Source organism: Eptatretus burgeri, chromosome 17 (genome assembly GCF_056783735.1).
Source record: "Eptatretus burgeri isolate ZD-2024b chromosome 17, Ebu_testis_v1, whole genome shotgun sequence".
Classification (NCBI taxonomy): domain Eukaryota; kingdom Metazoa; phylum Chordata; class Myxini; order Myxiniformes; family Myxinidae; genus Eptatretus; species Eptatretus burgeri.
The window spans coordinates 38,855,095-38,875,187 of NC_140977.1; the positions used below are offsets into that span (position 1 = coordinate 38,855,095).

General features: G+C 44.3%; 1 protein-coding gene across 1 annotated transcript in view; it reads right to left on the reverse strand.

Annotated features, from left to right (window-relative positions):
* LOC147009815 (N-acetylneuraminate-9-phosphate synthase-like) overlaps positions 1-9,270 on the reverse strand; it is a 39,154-nt gene extending 29,884 nt beyond the window's left edge. The window contains exon 1 of the mRNA XM_085861385.1: positions 9,111-9,270. Coding sequence (XP_085717511.1) covers positions 9,111-9,242 — 132 coding nt within the window. The 5' untranslated portion in view covers positions 9,243-9,270. The remainder of the gene's footprint in view (positions 1-9,110) is intronic.
* Between the last annotated feature and the right edge of the window lie 10,823 nt (positions 9,271-20,093).

Below are 20,093 nucleotides of genomic sequence, written 5' to 3' on the forward strand. Positions count from 1 at the left end.
CTATCAAACGCCTTCTCCAAATCCACAAATATAAAGTACAGTTGTATATTCTTCCACAGATGTTTTTCCTGTAATTGCCGAACTATAAATATTGCTTCTATCTTGCCCCTTCCTGGCATGAAATCACATTACATTTCATGTATATTAACACACTGTCATCAATTTATCAATGACTCTCTCTACCACTTTCATTCCATGGTCCAGCAACTTCAGACCCCTATAGTTGCTCTGAACTAAGGCATCACCCTTCCCTTTATAAATATTCACCATTACACTCTTCAACCAGTCATCTGGGACAGATGTCTCCCTTATAATTGCATTTATCAATTTAGTGATTAATTTCACTCCAATATCACGAGATGCCTTCAGCATCTCTGTGGCAATACCAGTGCTGCTCTCCGCTTTACTATTCTTCATTTCATCGATGGCTTTCTTCACACAATCATTCTTTATCTCAAGTGGTGGGCCCTGCACCGGCTCTACTGCTTCCAGAACATCCCTGTTCCAAGGGAACTCATTTAGCAGATGCTCATACTAACTCCTCAAAGCATTTCTAATCTCCCCATGGTCAAAGAGTACATTTCTCATATCATCATTTACACATCGTTCTCCTATGAGATCCTTATTTTGACTGATCATTTGCTATGCTATCCTAAATATATCCCCTCTACTCTCTGCATTATTTATCACATCTGAAAGTGAAACCTGTCCTAATTTTTTAGCCTTGTAAACTTCCCTTCTTGCCCGACGTTTAGCCACTAAGTATTCCTCCTGATCCCCTTCCTTTTTCCAAATCCGAAACAATTTTCTTTTTCCTGAATCGCCACACAAACACAGACGTTATATATTCGTGTTTGTCCGACATCGGTAATTTCTCGGTAATCAACTGATTGGAGTCAGTGTGATTACCTTCTACAGTACGTGCTATATACAACCCAAAAACCTTCCGTAGATTTGACCCTTGTTTTGAGGGAATTTCAATAAACAAATTTAAAAACTAACATTGCATTAATTATAGATGTTTCAGACATGTGCTGCCACTCATCGTGTGATGGGTGGAAAAAATTTGGCTCTGTAATTTAGAAAACATGGTAATACGGCAAATGGCTTGGAAATCGGGTGTTGTCAAATGTATTTTGCTTTTAAACTCATAAAGAAAAACTACATAGCCTTTCTAAAGCTGCCGAGTTCATATAAAATCACCAATTGCTTCAGAAACAGTCACGAGGACAAAGAAAAACGTGATCACTCGTATGCTGCTGACGTTAAAAGTTAAAACCTCCACCAACCATCCTCATAAGATACAGGATGAAACTTTGCCAGCAAGGCACCCATAACCAAGCATGCAGGCATGCACACACACCTGCAGAGAGTCCCTTTCCATCCATCCATCCATCCATCCATCAGGACCATACTCTGTGCAGAGCATTGGTGCTGCCTAAGCAGTCTCCTTGGCTATTGAGCACAATCCTGGATGAGTCACCACTCCAACACAGCATAACTGGTCAACTGGTACCCCTCCTTGCTCCCCCCTCCTTCCTCACTCCCCACCCTCCTCACTCCACCCTCCTCCCCCACTCGCCCACCCCTCCTTGCTCCCTCACCCACCTCAATCTCCCTCTTTCCTCGCTCCCCTTCCCTCCTCTCTCCCCTTCCCCCTCCCTCCCCCTCCTTCCTTACTTCCCCTCCTTTCTTTCACCTCACCCTACACTCCCTACTCTCTCCCTCCCCTCCTTCTTACTCCCCGCCCTTAATATTCCCATCAGCGAAGCGATGGGTTCTATTTTCTCGTTTAAAATAAATCACAGATCTACACTTTACACAGCAGAGAAATGCTTTGTAAAATACACATGCAGTAAACATTCATACTGTCTTCATTGTGCCAGACTACACATACTTCACTCTACGTGTACTACAGTCATGTGTTCAGAACTGCTTTCTGCTTTGATACATTCACCACGCAAGAGGAAGATTAAAAATCTGTTTGACTTCAGTAGAGGGCTAAAGAAATACTTCATATTGATAATGATGTTTTGTCGCTCAACAGACGCGAAACAATACGATTGATTGCAAGGCACAACTCCGTTTATTCTGCAGCCTATAACGTTCACATGTATCTGACTCCATTAAGATGGCGTCTCCTCCCTCATGTCCACATGCCACTCCCTCTGACATCATCATCTCCTTCCCAGCAATCCACAAATATCTGGCCATTCAACTACAAGAACAACAAGATAATTGGAAAGAACATAACCGAAGAAAGAACACAAGATTTCCCCCCTCTCCCACCAAGGTCAGGTATGGAATGAGGTCATGAAATCCCGAAAATGGCTCGAATGCTGACGGACTCTCTGAGGCCATATTGCAGTGACCCCACATGTTCAAGCCCTCCTTTCATATCAGCCGTGTTGCCTGTAATGGTGGGGTACATGCGAACTCCCAGTTGGCTGTATGTGTTCATAGGCACAGTTATAGGGGCCACCACTTTCCATAGTCTGCTGGCATGCCACCAAGACCTATCCTGAAGCTGAAAAGTCACCGGTCCAAGCCATCGGCTAACACAAAGTGGCGAGGACCAGATTGACTGCATATTGTTTTTCCAATGAGGATACTTAACTCTGACCCAGTCCTGAACCTTTATCACAGGTGGCCTTGATATGTGCACTTTTGTTAAACCATTGCTTCGTGCATTCCATCCATCCATTGGGACCATACTCTGTGCAGAGCGTTGGTGCTGCCTAAGCAGTGTCCTTGGCTATTGGGCACAATCCTGGATGGGTCACCACTCCGACACAGATTCATGCATTGCTGGCTCAGTAGTACAGCAATGCGAGCAGCCAGTGAGGATGAGCAAGTCCCGGTGGGTTGAAGCCTGTACATTGGCAGCAGGAGCTACCGTCCTGTCATTAACGTTGCTGGTGAGGTTATACAAGTCTCCACCATTTACATATAATATTCCTGTCCCAACGTTTTCCAGTGCAGTGAGGTGTTTTGAATTATAAGCAGTTGGTATGGTTTTGCTTCATGCACACAACCTGGGTTATTTTTTTTTCTTTTATTCTTTTTGCCTACACAGAGCTGTCACTTGCCTAAACACCGCCCAAATAAAGGTATACATCAGGAGAACATGTTGCATGCTGTGAAACAAGATCACCCATCGTGCAGTTACTCTGCTAGTGTTAATAATTCACGCATATGTCAACATATCCATTTGCGTCACAAGTATAACAAGAAAAAGGGCAATCAGAGATTGCAGACCCTCACCAGGACTTCTTTTGAGTGGTGTACTTTTATAGGTTTTAGGGTAAATCCTATATGGCTGCTAAACCATGTGACCTTTGACATCATATGTGTGACCCTTTTGTTGCTCATGGATGGACAGTCATATGTGTAAAGTTTCACCTCGATTTGTTCAGCCATTTCAGAGAAGATTTTTGAATGTTTAAAATACTCATAGGGTTGGGCACACATCGACTTTTTCTCTGTTGTCCCGTTAAAAGGAGTGTTTTTTTTATGGCCATTTTTCATGCTGATCACGAATCCGTTGAAATTTTTGACCTAGGATGATGTCTTAGTAAGACATTTACCCTAAAACCCTACCCTAAAACCTAATTTTTGATTTACCCTAAAACCCAATTTTTGACCTAAGATGATGTCTTAGTAAGACATCATCCTAGGTCAAAAATTTCAGCGGATTCGTGATCAGCGTGAAAAATGGCCATAAAAAAACACTCCTTTTAATGGGACAACAGAGAAAAAGTCGATGTGTGCACAACCGTAATATTACATGTCCTAGTAAGCCATAATTATCAAATTTTACCTGAAAAGTGGGTAAATTTGGCGGCCATTTTGAATTTTTGCATTTTACCAACCTAAGACATCATACTATGTCAAAAAGTTCAACGGATTCGCGATCAGCGTGAAATTTGGCCATAAAAAACACTCCTTTCAAAAAAAGTATGGTTGTATGCCCAACCCTAATACTAGTGCATGCCCGTACGAGCGTGCCCATACATGCGTGGCCGTATGTGCAAAAAAAAGAACTTTCAAACCGCGTGCCAGAAACAACAACCACACAGGCCGTTCCTTCGCTCTCGCGTGCCCGCACGTGTCTGGCCGTACGTGCCAAAAAAAAAAAATTCAACTTTCAAACCGCGTGCCAAAAACAACAAACACACAGGCTGTTCCTTCGCTACCGCGTGCCCGTATGTGTGTGGCCATACGTGCGTGGCCGTACGTGCAAAAAAAAAAAACTTTCAAACCGCATGCCAGAAGCAACAACCACACAGGCCGTTCCTTCACTCTTGTAAACGACGACTGGATTGGGGCATTGTGTTTATCTATAAATGCGCATAAGAAATTGAGAAATTATTAGAATACAGTTAGTCATCACTATCCGGAAGTCCGTACGTTGTAACCCACAATGGGGAACGCGCTCTAACTTGGCCATAACTTGAGAACCACTTGTCTGATTAATTTCAAACCTTTTGAAAGGCAAACAAATGGAGATTTCTGGAATTATAGATCGATAGACGACAGATACTGTGGGTGCAAAACGCCAAGCAACGTGTCCTGTCATTGTTAACTAGATGGCGCCCTTTCCCCATCGGCCACGCCTACGCAGCAACGTGTCCTGTCATTGGTTTGGGAAATAAATGGCGCCCTTTCCCCATTGGCCACGCCTACGCAGAAACGTGTCCAGTCATTGTTAACTAAATGGCGCCCTTTCCCCATCGGCCACGCCTATGCAGCAACGTGTCCTGTCATTGGTTTGGTAATAAATGGCGCCCTTTCCCCATCGGCCACGCCTATGCAGCAACGTGTCCTGTCATTGGTTTGGTAAATAAATGGCACCCTTTCCCCATCGGCCACGCCTATGCAGCAACGTGTCCTGTCGTTGGTTTGGTAAATAAATGGCACCCTTTCCCCATCGGCCACGCCTATGCAGCAACGTGTCCTGTCGTTGGTTTGGTAAATAAATGGCCATAACTTGGGAACCACTTGTCCAATTAATATCAAACCTTGAAAAGGCACATACTCAGGTCCCCAGCAATATACCTGGCAAGTGTAAATTAGATCGGACCAGTGGTTGTCGAGAAACAGCGGTCACAGACAGACACACACAGACACACAGAAATTGCTGGAATTATAGATAATAATAATAATAATGATAATAATAGTAATAATAATAACATAGCTGCCGAATCACATGACTGATGGCATCATCAAAAAAAAATTCTGGACCATTTTATCCTGAGATGACCCTCAAAAATTTTCATACTGATCAGATGTAGCGTTCTACATATGCAATTATGACGTCATAACGAGGGCACCTATGAATCATAAAAAATATGACACTCATTCCCCATGAGAACTATTTGCTATGTGCCAAGTTTCAATTTTTTCCTTGGTGTGATTTCAGATACAGAGGTCCAAAGTTTTTCCGTTTCTCCAACTTGGCTGCCACATCAAGTGACCTATGACATCATAATTATCATTAAAACATTCTACATGAGTAATCGCACTAATAGTGAAAATTTTGTTTCAATCCGACAAGCGGTTGCGGAGAAAAACATGAAAGTTCTGTGCAGACAAACAAACAAACCAAGAAACAAACAAGAAGGGCACTTGGTGGAGCGCATACCTCCGCCACGTAATGCCTGATCCACGAGAACATTTCGTGCCCAATCAATACATTTTTTAAATATCAAGCTACAGTGGGGAGAACAAGTATTTGATACACTGCCGATTTTGCAGGTTTTCCCACTTACAAAGCACGTAGAGGTTTGTAATTTTTATCATAGGTACACTTCAACTGTGAAAGACGGAATCTAAAACAAAAATCCTGAAAGTCACATTGTATGATTTTTAAATAATTAATTTGCATTTTATTGCATGAAATAAGTATTTGATCACCTACCAACCAGGAAGAATTCCGGCTCTCACAGACCTGTTAGTTTTGTCTTTAAGAAACCCTCCCATTCTCCACTCATTACCTGTATTAACTGCACCTGTTTGAACTCGTTATGTGCATAAAAGACAGCCGTCCACACTCAATCAATCAGATTCCAACCTCTCCACAATGAGCAAGACCAGAGAGATGTCGAAGGACATCAGGGACAAAATTGTAGACTTGCACAAGGCTGGGATGGGCGACAGGACAATAGGCTAGCAGCTTGGTGAGAAGGCAACAACTGTTGGCGCAATTATTAGAAAATGGAAGAAGTTCAAGATAACAGTCAATTTCCCTCGGTCTGAGGCTCCATGCAAGATCTTACCTCGTGGAGCCTCAATGATCATGAGAAAGGTGAAGGATCAGCCCAGAACTACACGGCAGGACCTGGTCAATGACCTGAAGAGAGCTGGGACGACAGTATCAAAGAAAACCATAAGTAACACACTACGCCATCATGGATTAAAATCCTGCAGCGCACGCAAGGTCCCTCTGCTCAAGCCAGTGCATGTCCAGGTCCGTCTGAAGTTTGCCAATGACCATCTGGATGATCCAGAGGAGGAATGGGAGAAAGTCATGTGGTCTGATGAGACCAAAATAGAGCTTTTTGGTTTAAACTCCACTCGCCGTGTTTGGAGGAAGAAGAAGGATGAGTACAACCCCAAGAACACCATCCCAACCGTGAAGCATGCAGGTGGAAACATCATTCTTTGGGGATGCTTTTCTGCAAAGGGGACAGGACGACTGCACCGTATTGAGGGGAGGATGGATGGGGCCATGTATGGCGAGATCTTGGCCAACAACCTCCTTCACTCAACAAGAGCATTAAAGATGGGGCGTGGCTGGGTCTTCCACCATGACAACGACCCGAAACACACAGCCAGGGCAACTAAGGAGTGGCTCCGTAAGAAGCATCTCAAGGTCCTGGAGTGGCCGAGCCAGTCTCCAGACCTAAACCTAATAGAAAATCTTTGGAGGGAGCTGAAAGTCTGTGTTGCCCAGCGACAGCCCCGAAACCTGAAGGATCTGGAGAAGATCTGTATGGAGGAGTGGGCCAAAATCCCTGCTGCAGTCTGTGCAAACCTGGTTAAGAGCTACAGGAAACGTCTGATCTATGTAATTGCAAACAAAGGTTTCTGTACCAAATATTAAGTTCTGTTTTTCTGATGTATCAAATACTTATTTCATGCAATAAAATGCAAATTAATTATTTAAAAATCATACAATGTGATTTTCAGGATTTTTGTTTTCGATTCCGTCTTTCACAGTTGAAGTGTACCTATGATAAAAATTACAGACCTCTACGTGCTTTGTGAGTGGGAAAACGTGTAAAATCGTCAGTGTATCAAATACTTGTTCTCCCCACTGTATGTATCGTTTATGGACCAATCTCGCAATGGTGAAGAATCACTTTAAAATTCTAGTCGTAGGCAAAATCTAATCAGTTCGTCCTTGTCACACAACGTGCCCACAAAAGTTCATCCAGATCCGTCCACAACTTTTTGAGATATCCTGTACACAAACAAACAAACAAAGAAATAAAATTGCTCATTGAGCAAGGAATTGCCGGAATAACTTAGTCATATCTCCATGATCTTTGAAAAAACAAAAACCTGGAAATCAATTTGGTTCTTATAAGTCGATAGTGCGACTGTTTAATGAGTTATAGCACTTAGTTTGGTCATGATCATAACTTGGAAGTCAATCGGACTTGAAATGGCGTTTTTATCGCAATTTGAAAGTTTTGACCCGATCCCCCTGACATTCGACCCCCGACCGCTAAGAAGGGTGTTGGTGTGATACCCCAATGAGACATATGGTTGGATGCAGAATTGGAAGATGCACATTTTGGATTTGGCTTGAAGTCGATCCGACCATTTTCACGGATGTTATTGTGAAAATAAGAATTTCGGTTTCTCGGTGACCTTGACCTTGACCTTTGACCTAGATCCACCAAAAACGACAAGTGTCTAAATTGGACCATGGCCGACGTCTGTATCCAGTTTGGTCATGATCACTGAAACAGTGTGGCTGCTACAGGGTAAACAAACACACAAACAAACAGACAGACAGACAGACACACAGAATGACACACACAACCGACCAACATCCTATTCGGATTTCGGATTTCGAAGGAATCCTTAGGATTCCGGCAATTAACAAACAGGACAGAGGGGGGTGCAAACATAACCTCCTTCACCAACGGTGGCGGAAGTACATATCATACTATACAGCACTACATCGTTTTTGGCTTGATCTCCCAATGGTGAAGCGAAAATTTTGAAACTTTGATTGAAGCTTTTACAATTAAATAATTCTCATATCCAGATCCGGATTCGGATCTTCATCAAAATCTAAACAATTCGTCCTTGCAACGCACCCAACCTGTCCACCAAGTTTTGTCCGAATCGGTGCACGACTTTTTGAGATATTGTGACATCATTTTTAGCCCTGTCTCTCAATGGTGAAGAATGACTTTTAAAATTCTAATAGTTGGATCGGGATCCTGATCTTTCCCGAAATCGAATCAATTCTTCCTTGTTACACACCCATCATGTCCCCCAAGTTTCATCCGAATTCGTCCACAACCTTTTGAGATATCCTGCCCACAGACAAACAAACAGACATACAAGCCGGTAGGCGACATGGGTGGTCGCTATATAATTGCATACTAGTCATACAGTTTTTGACGGATCGGCTGAAATTTTTTGACAAAGGTTGATTATAGTGCGCATAAAAGCGCGGAAGCCGATTTTTGATTTTCGAAAAAATATATACTGTATATAAAAATATTTTTCGGATTTTTTTTCCAAAAATTTCAAAGTCCCGTTGCTAGGCAACGGTAACGTCCATAGCAACGGTGCTCAAAAGCATACAACTAGATCCTGGTATGAACCTACCAGTCAAGTTTCATCAAAATCGGTTGACTCCTCTGGCCTCCAGAGCTGTCCATTACAAACAAACAGACAGACGGAAAACCTGAGAATAACGGTAGTCTAGCCACCACCCAACAGACAGACAGAAAGTGGTGGAAGCATAATCTCCTTCACCTTCAGTGGCGGAGGTAACAAATGGACCCAAAATGCGATTCCCTCTCCTTCGACGAGGGGAACCAGTTCAAATCCCTACGTTACATGGGAGTATGGAACTGACTTACCTTTGCCATCTTAATCATTTTCTTGGCGATGGCCAAGTCTCCCTGGTGGTTCTGCCCTATCTCTGCGATGATGAAGCAAGGGTGGTCCCCGCCGATCATCCGGCCGGGGCATAGCTCGAACTCCAGAGGCATTTTCCCCGTTCTGGAGGATAGTATTGGAGAAGAGCATGAGCTTATAAAGCCAACCCAAGCCGCAATGTTGACGCCCACAATGGAATAGACAAAGTGAGATGACAGGTTGGAGAACGTCCGCCCAAAAGCGCAAACAAAGGCTTGCAGGTTGTTTTATATCAATACAGATGCCATGCCGAAATGGATGAGCAGTTCACCAATAATAGCTGGAGTTTCCATTCGAAATAATGAAAATGATGATAAGTCAAGCAGCAATTCATGGGGATTGACAGGTATCACATCAACAACAATTAAGGCTGTCAAGTCCCTATAGACATCATGAACAGTGTACTGTATGAATAAAACATAGCAGCAAAAAATAAATAAATAAATAAATAATTGCTTTGTAAGATACCAGCTCTTACTTTCAAAATTGAAGATGTAATATGAACGGCAAATATGTTTCCTCTCTTCAGAACGTCAACAAGTAGAGGGATAAGAATCTGATGCTTAACGGAAAGGAAGAGACGATGGAATTGTCCTCCCATTTAATTGCCTCTCTGAGCCACACGCATTAATGTCTAACATTACCTTCCAACAGCACGTTACATAATTTATCTACCAGCAATTTACCCACACTTCAGGTGGATCCATCAATCGATCGGGACCATACTCTGTGCAGAGCGTTGGTGCTGCCTTAGCAGTCTCCTTGGCTATTGGGCACAATCCTGGACGGGTCGCCACTCCGACTCAGGGTACCAGCAAGCTGGCACTCATTTTGCCGACCTCGGAAGGATGACAGGTCGCGTCAACCCCATCTGGTATTAATTCAACAGCAAAAAAGAATTTGAACTCAGGATCTGAGGACCCCAAGCCCCCCACCCAAACCAACGAGCCAACAGCAGGCGTATTAGCTGAATATATGCTATAAATCAAATGAATTACTCGTTGAGTGTTTTCGGTAAATATAGCATGATGGATGTTTGTGTGGTGTCATTTTAGGCATTGAATGCAATGAAGAAAAAACAAAACTTTTTTTTTGATTGATTCAAAACATTCACATGCATGAATTGTGGGAAAGTCCAGGTAATTAATGAGGCAGGGAATCTCAGGAAATGAATGAGATACCAGCTGTCTTACCAGCAAGCCGGCACTCATTTTGCCGACCTCGGAAGGATGACAGGCCGAGTTAACCCCACCTGGTGTTGATTCAACAGCCAAGCAGGATTTGAACTCAAGATGCTGAGATCACAAGCCCACTGCCATAACCATTAAGCCAACACCAGGCATAACAACTAAGGTGGTATTTCTAAAATCCTCAATTTTCTTCCAATTGACTTGAAATTTGAAGAGGACATATATTTCAGGTCAGGTCAGGTATGGGAGCATGTGCCAGAACAGCACGTCGCTGCGTCCACTTTCCGCCGGTACTCCAGGGGCCTCCGTCTGGCCATCCCCCAGGCAGATGCCAGGCCCATCCCCATCTCCTTGAGATGATGGTCAACCTGTTGCAACCATGAGGCACGTGGTCGACCCACTGGCCTCCTCCACTCATGAGACTCCCTCGCTGAGAGAATCTGGTGAGCAGGATCAGAGTCAGGAAAACGAGCCACATGTCCATACAGCCGCAACTGACGCTCATGGACCATGCAGGTAACAAATCTCATCCGAGTCTCTCTCAGCAACCGCTCGTTGGACACAAAATCCGACCAGCGATAGCCAAGGATTCTCCGAAGAGACCTGGTACCAAAGGAATTAAGTCTCCGTCTCAGATCCTTGGTCAGAGTCCAGGTCTCGCACCCATAGAGCAAGACTGGAAGTACCAAGGACCTGAAGACTCGGACTTTCGTCCTCCCGCACAGGTACCGGCAGCGCCACACCCCATGATCCAGTGAATCCATGACTCCCCAGGCCCGACCCAGACGTCTATTGACCTCTGACTCGCAGCCAGCAGAGACATGAATATCACTGCCAAGGTAAGTGAATCTCTCCACGACCTCAACATCCTCACCACAAACAGACACAGACAGGACAGCAGCATCCAAGATGTCACCGAAAGCCTGGATCTTAGTTTTGACCCAAGAAACCCGTAATCCCAACGGCTCCGACTCCTCATTCAGCACCTCGAGGGCCCCCAAGAGGATGTCTAAAGTCTCCGCAAAGATGACTGCATCATCTGCAAAGTCAAGGTCCGAGATCTTGACATTCCCAAATGACGCACCGCAACTTGATCTCTCCGACATCCTCCCTAGAATCCAGTCCATACAAGTGCTGAAAAGTGTGGGGGCAAGTACACATCCTTGACGAACTCCAGTAACAACTGGAAATAAGTCAGAGATGGTACCACCACACTTCACAGCACTCTCAGTACCAGAGTAGAGTTCAGACATCAGATCGATCAGTTTTGGTGGCACCCCACGAAGACCAAGAATCCTCCAGAGGGCATTCCGATTCACCAAATCGAACGCTTTACAGAGATCAACATAGGCTGCAAGCAGCCCCTGCCGAAACTCTCGTCTGCGTTCGGTGAGGACACGAAGTGCAAGGATACGGTCAATCGTTGACCTCTTTGGTGTAAAGCCTGACTGCTCTGGACGCTGGTGCTCAAGCAGATGGTGGCGAACCCTATCGAGAATTATCTGAGCAAAGACCTTGCCCAGCACTGAGAGCAGCGTCACCCCTCGGTAGTTGTTGCAGTCTTGGCGATCACCCTTCCCTTTCCAGAGAGGGACAACAAGGCCCCTCTTCCAGTCAGTTGGGATGATGCCTGTGTTCCAGGCAGAGCACAAAACTGCATGCAACAACACGAGTGCAGCATTTCCACCAGCCTTGAGAAGTTCGGCATGGATGCCACAGATCCCTGGAGCTTTGCCCCGTTTCAACTGGTTCACCGCAGCCCGTGTTTCCACAAGCGTAGGTGGACCACAGTTGATTCGAGGGTCAGCAACAGGGATTGTAACACCCTTGACGTCCAACTCGACAGTTGGGGGATCAGCCTGGTACAACCGCTCAAAGTAACCGGCCCAGCGGGCCTTCACTTCAGACTCCTCTGTCAAGAGCCTACCACTCTCTGCTCGAACTGTAGTGCTCTTAGGGATGGGCTTGGATGAACGTAATGCGCGAATTCCCCTGTAAGCGGGACGAGAATCACCTGTCCACAGGTGATGCTCTACCCCTTCACAGATTCCTCGCACATAGGCCTTGTCCACCCTCAGTGCACGTACAGTTTTACGCCTCAGCTCCCTGAACAGCTCAGCTCTGCCATTCAGCCTGGCCCTGCGACTCTGGTCAATGGTATCCAGTGTCCCTTGAGAGACAAAATTCTTCTTTGCCCTGCGGTGAGCTCCAAGACATCTACCGGCAACATCAAGGACGGTGGTCTTGAAGGCGCTCCACAACTCTTCAGGACCCCCCAAAGCACCCAGAACCCCCAAGTGTCCACTCAGCCTGTTCGCAAACTCCTCAGCTACTCTCTCATCCCTGAGCTTGGCAACATCCAGCCTCGGCTGGGATGGTACCATTCTCCAGGATTTAAGGTGCAGCTTTATATTTCAGTTCACTTAATTCAACCACCAATCATTTTGAGGTCAACCTAGGCCAAAACAATAACATAGGCCAAAAGGACAACATCGGCCGAATTTTTAAAATTGTCAATTTTCATCCGATTGACTTGAAATTTGAAGTTTCATATTTGTTCATTGAATTCAACCACCAATTATTTTTGAGGTCAAATTTGTTTTATGGATTTTGCAAGTATTGTGCTCTGCACGACGTCGTCTTCTTGTTTGTCTGTTTGTCTGTTTGTGTGCAGGATATCTCAAAAAGTTGGGGACGGATTCAGATGAAATTTTGTGGACAGGTTGGGTATGTGACAAGGACGAACTGATTAGATATTCATGAAGATCCGGATCCGGATACGACTTCTAGAATTTTCAAGTGATTCTTCATCATTGAGAGATAGGGCTAAAAATGATATATAGCACAATATCTCAAAAAGTTGTTGATGGATTCGGATGAAACTTGGTGGAAACGTTGGTTGTATGAAAAGAAAGAATTGATTTAATATTGGTGAAGATCCGAATCCGATTCCGGATCTGGATACAAGAATTATTTAATTTTTAAAGTGATACTTCACCATTGAGAGATTGGGCCAAAAACGATACAGTACTGTATAGCATGATATTTCAAAAATGTATTGGGCCCAATAAGTTCTCGTGGATCAAGTATTACGTGGCAGAGGTATACACTCTACCGGGTGCCCTTCTAGTTATACTATGTGATTTTCCACGATCTACTTTGACAGACTACTTAATTTGAGTTTGGAGGATCCGATCATGTGGATTAAATAACTCGAAATCTGAAGTGAAATCCGAAAATGTTAAGAAATTGGTGATGTTTAGTTTTCTGCGGGTATGTGCCATTCCCAATGAGCTTGCTATTGCTTTCCAAGACAGCAAAAGGCCTTTGATACCATTGATCACCTCTATCTTTTTTCTGTCTTACAGGGTTTTAGTTTTAGGGGAATGTTTTTCTCTTACATACAGTTGCTGTATAATATGTTTTTTTTAGTTGACTCAAAGTTAATAATATTTTTTGTCAACCTTTCCCAGCTAGTCGAGGCATTCATAAAGGCTGTCCATTATCCGGCCTCCTGTACTCCCTCGCAATCGAGCCTTTGCTCATTCGGTTGCGGGCACATCTTTATGGTTTCCTCCCCAACCAATGGTGAACCCAGTTAACGTGATTGCCTATGCAGACAACTTTTGCACGATTGTCCACTCAGATGAGGACGTCTCTGCCTTCGTCCACTGTGTCCATGAATTTAGTTTGGCAAGCTCCGCAAAAGTGAACTGGAAAAAAGAGCAAAGCTCTCTATCTCAGTCAATAAAATGGTGCCACTCCTCCGACCCTGCCCAAGCAACATCAATGGCCATGGGATATTGTACATGATGGCTTCCAGATTCGTAACAGAGGGACCAACCACTTCTGGTACATTAGAAGGTAAAGAGGAGGGACCTACTGTTTTCCACTCACCATCATTTGGGACCATCTGTTTTTTTGTCAAAAAATCACCTCCAGATTTTTTGCTCGGTTGCTCCTCGGAACATTGGTTCATTATCGAAGAATCTTTCTGGGCACTCAAAATTTCGTTTTGAAAAACTGGAAATTATTAATAAATAAAACTGAGAGACGGTTGCTAAAATGGAAGGGACGACTTAGTCAAGTCTCATATCGGGGTCGAACCCTTGTTATAAATATCCTCACGGCATCAATGCTTTGGCATATTTTTATGACACTATAGCCCCCAGATTTTATTCTTTAAAATCTACAAACCATTTTTATTGACTTATTTCGGGGGTGGGGAGGGGGGGCACTGGCTTCGGCCCGGTGTGCAAAGCCTGCTTGTTGCTTTTCTACCCACGTTAAGCCTCCGAAAACCCACCTCCTTCAAATTCCCTGCTTTCCTTCCTGAAAGTCCCTGTGATGTCCATCTTGTATACCCCGTGTTCCCCGCCCCCATCCCTCTCCCTTCCACAGCTCTCCTAATGTCTCTGGTCCCCACTCTTTTGGCCTTCCCTCTCCTGCCCCTCTTGCCCCCCCCTTGCCGTGCGTTGTGTGTTAGCTGTCATACGAGCCTCGACGATGTATACAAAATAAAAAAGAGGAGAGGTGCTGATCACTATCACCAGCAAGGTGATGGCTTTTCACCTCCTTTCATTGCGCAGGCTGCTATACACAAATGTTTCTTGGAAAGCCTTCGTTCACTGCCTGCTTCGACAGGCAGGGAAACCTGACTATGATCAGGAACTCTTTCTCATTGGCACCAAGAAAGTTGACATCACATCAGTGCCCCTGTTCTATAGAAGTATGCTTGAGGTATGGCAGGCAGTCACCGTCTGCCATGATGACAGTAGCTACTCACTCAAAATGTTTTTTAAACGAGCCAATTTTTTTGAAGGGGACGGTGGTGACCGCAATTTTGTGCAAAATGTTATTGATGCTGGATACACCAAAGTTAAACATTTCAGAACTCCTTTTCCTTCGAAGTGGAAGCCAGCTGCTGAGGTTGCTGTGGACACTGGAGTTAGGTCCATTGGGGTCATAGGGAGGATCTTTTCTGTAATTCTGCACTTTTTCAAGCGGTGCAGGCTAAAATGGACTCCACAGGTGGAAGCTACTCCTTTGCCCCAACACCCTTTTCCAGTACTTTTACTTCACTTTCAAGGTTTTACCTCCTTTAACTCAATGGAAATGTTGCTGTCCTTGTGTATGTTTTTCTCCTGTGATTTCCTTCTGTATTGAGACCAGAGAGAGAGAGAGAAAGAGAGCGCACACGGTAGTTGGTGTTCAGGTGCTCTTTGCAGAACCTCCCGGTTTTGAGGCCTGTGTTCCATCTGCCGTGTTTGCTAGTTTTAGCCAACAGTCTTTGGCTGTTTCAAACGATTCTTGGGCTTCATCCATATTATTTTATTTTTCCGACACTTGCTTGCCGCGAACCCTAACAGCTTGTGGTAGGTTTCTTTTGTTGACGTGAACTGTTTTCTTGTTTGAATTACTTTGAGCTATGGCAAACGCTTGTTTGAATCACAGCATGTACGAGCCGCTTACTCTTAAGCATGGGCTCATGTGCGACCCTCCGAGGGAGGTAACGATTGAGGACGTGATTCTGGCAATAGGAAAAATCGTTGGTTTACATAACATCCGTGCAGCCTCTCGTATGAACAAGAAGGTCGTTGTGTTCGTTTCCGAGGTGCACATCGTAACCTCCGTCGTGGAGCAAGGCCTTCTCGTACACCCCGACCTGTTTCTCATTGTTTTCCCATTTGACACACCTGTGGTGAAGGTTAAGGTGTCTAATGCTCTTCCTTTTATTAGAAACGATGACTTGTGTACTCAATTGAGCAAGTTCGGTACGATCGTATGAAAAATTACGATGGTGCGATACACTCAAGAAGTGGAGAATTTTAACTCATGATTACGTTTGAAAAGGTAGTTTACATGATATTGCCCGAAAATGAGCAACAGCTAAATGTAGTTTTGCATGCAAAAATTAATGGTAACATGTATAGAATGTATGCCTCCACGAATGTCACGGCATGCTATAGTTGTGGAGCGTACGGTCACGTGAAGAACTCCTGTCCCGGTTTGATGAAACCATCAGAAAATCGAGGACAAGAGATTGTAGATCCCCCCATCTCACGTCATGGGGTGGGTGAAAGGGGAAACTACTCTTCACCACCTGTTGGTGAGTGGGAAGCAGTGTACCCCTCCCCCACACTTACTTGGGGGTGTGAAATGGTAGAACCCTCCCCACCACATTGTGGTGAGTGGAAAACAGTAGGCCCCTCCTCTTTACCTTATAATGTACCAGAAGTGGTTGGTCCCTCTGTTACGAATCTGGAAGCCATTTGCACACAGACAGACAGCAGCCCCCGCAGTTCAGTTATTTCGATAAGTATGTGCTTATAGTCAGGGTCCTGTCCTACTGTCTCATGGGAATTTCGTGTGTGTGTGCTACGAGTTACTTTTATAGTCAGGTTTTTTATATCTTTAAATCTTCATCCTTCGTTTTCACACCAGCGCCCTCCATTGCCCACGTGCAGCGTGTCACGTACAGGGGTAAAGTTCCCTCCACCCACCGTGAGCTCGTCCAATCAACGGTGGCCACGAGTCACCCGCCAGCCCCTCGTCCAATCCGGAGGCGAGTGCATCAGAGCGTTTCCCTTGACCCACGGGGGAGGGGAAGGATAAGACGAGGTGGCCTCGTCGTCGAAAAAGGTTCGCCCCGTCAAGAAGGAGAAGAGAGGAAGCCTCGTTTTGCCTGCTGGCGTCTTGTCTGGTCCGTTCCCATGCTGGCTGTGTGTGTCTGCCTCGCCTGGTGTGGCCTCATCAAGGAAGCTGTTTCTGGCTCGATCGCCGGTCGGCTCGTCATCTCTCACTCGTCCGCCTTCGTGCTGGCTGGCGTCGGACGCCCTTTCCCTGTTCCCTGGAGCTTGGTGCTGCGTTGTTGGCGGCGGGTTCAAGTCCCACCACCGGACAAGCTCGACCAGACCGCACGAGGCGGACAAGTGCAAGAGTAGGCCCCTGCTCTCAGCTCGCCTTCCCTCCGAGCTGAAAGGCCGAAATAAAGACCCGACGGGGGTCCAGTTCGTGTGTGTGTGTATGTGTGTGTATGTGTGTGTATGTGTGTGTGTGTATGTGTGTGTATGTGTGTGTATGTGTGTGTGTGTGTGTGTGTGTGTGTGTGTGTGTGTGTGTGTGTGTGTGTGTGTGTGTGTGGTGCCGTCCTGTAAGTAGAAACTGTCTAAGTGCCCTGTGTTCATTGTACATTACATTTTCATATTCGGATAACTCTGCTCTTTGTGTGCTCCCTCCCCGATTATTGGTTATAAGTATAAAAAAATCCAAAAAATATAAGTACCAGCTCGTTTTCTGTGCTTTCTCCCATTGACCCAGCACGGTTCGTTTTGAGAATTAGTGAGGCCGTTTGTGCCGTAAATTGATCATTTGGACCGACGGATATTGATAATCCCCGCTCGGTTTACACCCGGATCGGGCTAGGTAAATGATCCGTTCCGCCCGAGGTCCGTCGAGGGTGTGGTTTTCCCCGGTAGTTAGATGACGTGGGTACTTAGGTATATTGAAATTAGGCAATTAACCCTACACAACGCCATCAAAATATTGGCGACCACGGTCCGCTAAGGCAGTGGTTCTCAACTTTTTGGAGCTGCGACCCCCCAAAAAATTTAAGTTGGGGTTCGCGATCCCCCTCCCGACTCGCACTTGAAACACACTTCAGTGACGTCACAGAGCGCATCAAAAAAATCCACAGTGCCTGGAGTACATTGGTCAATTCCTCGGTACTGCCAGCTGTTAAAACTAAACAGAACTAAACTAAACTAAACTGGAATCACAAATTAATTATTTACACTCTGATGTATAACAGTAAAAACAGCCAGCCACATTCATAAAAAAGGCTTATGTAATTGCAAAGAGCGGTATGTAGCCTATTTATGCACGGGACACAGACTGGAAGGTTGAGCGACCCTCTGCTGCAGACAGAGGTTACTATCACGCATGACAGCTACCAGACGTACACAAACCTTGCATTACTGACCAAAAATATACAAAAAATAAAACAACAAAACAAAAACTAAATCAATTTGGCTTTAAGTACAGTTTTAAATTTTATTCAAGATCCGACAACACAACTCATTGTGAAGGAGGCTACATGACTGCTTTACAAGCTGATGGCAATAGGCTATTATCATTCATTCTCATATAGCTGGGCCTGCAAAACAGCTTTAAGCACAGTGCAAATACCTTTCAGTGTCCGTACAGGCTTATTATTCTCAGTTCATTCACAGTTCTTATAACAGTTATGCCTGTTGTAAGCTTGTAGCCTATTATCATTCATCTCATTTTGCATTTACCCCTTTATAACAACGATTCTCAATGGGTTTTCAGTTTCATTTTTTTCAGATTGAACACAATAATTCAGATAATACTGACTCACAATAATTGAACACAATAATTCATATAATACTGACTCAAAATAATTGAACTCAATAATTCAGATTATACTGACTCACAATAATTCAGATAATACTGATTCACAATAATTGAACACAATAATTCATATAATACTGACTCAAGATAATTGAACACAAAAATTCAGATAATACTGACTCACAATAATTGAACACAATAATTCAGATAATACTGACTCAATAATTGAACACAATAATTCAGATAATACTGACTCACAATAATTGAACACAATAATTCTTTTTTTAACAGTTACATCTGTAAAGGCACAGGCTTGTATTGTCAGATAGTATTCACTTACTCATTTTAGTGGGATGGCTGGGCCTGTTTCTTTGAACAAAGCAGCTGTATTCTTGGTTTTAAGCTGGTGACTGCAACACGAAGATCATCCTCAACTCTAATGAGCCGTGATCTGTATTTGTTCTTGATAAATGTCAGTGAGGTAAAGGTCTTCTCACAAAGGTATGTAGATCCAAATGGAACTAGCATCCGTTGAAGACAAAGTCTTCGATATCCCCCGCCATAGTAAATGAGGATTAACAAACTTATATTCCCGAAGCGTGTGCAATATGTATGTGAAGTTTCCCCTTGATCTGATCAGCCGTTCTGGAGAAGAGGATGTTTGAAGGTTTTAGGGTAAATTCAATATGGCCACCAAACCATGTGACCTATCAATTAGAAATTAAGAAACTTCTGAAAGGATGTCTTGGGGAAAGTGTATGTGAAATTTTGCCTCAATCTGTCCAGCCGTTCTGGAGAAGAAGATTTTTAAAATTTATTAATTTTCAATCGAAGATGGCTGACGAACCATGTGACCTATGATATCATAAATTTACATTCTGCCTCCAATCCTCCAGTGGAATAAGTGTGTGAAGTTTCGTGTTCATCGGATGAGGTGTGTTTTTCTATCCAAGATAGCTGCCAAACCATGTGACTTGTGATGTCATAATTTTTACTATGTATGCAGACATGATTGAAGATGATAGTTGCAAATTTTCGCTTCGTTAGGTCATGTGATTCCAGAGAAAACATTATTTAATATTTTTCTTGAATCCAACATGGCTCCCAAACCATGTGACCTATCAATTAGAAAATATCAAAAGGCACCAGTTCACCACTTGCTTGATATGTGTACCAAATTTCGTAAATATATCTTGAGGGGATTTGTAGTTAAGCTCCGGAAACGAAATGTGACGGACGGACGGACGGAACCCATTTCTATATCCCCCGCCAACTTCGTTGGTTGGCGGGGGATAATAAGTATATTTATTGCAGCCTTTGATAGTCCTGGGTATTCTGCGGCCACTGACAGCCAGAATTCCT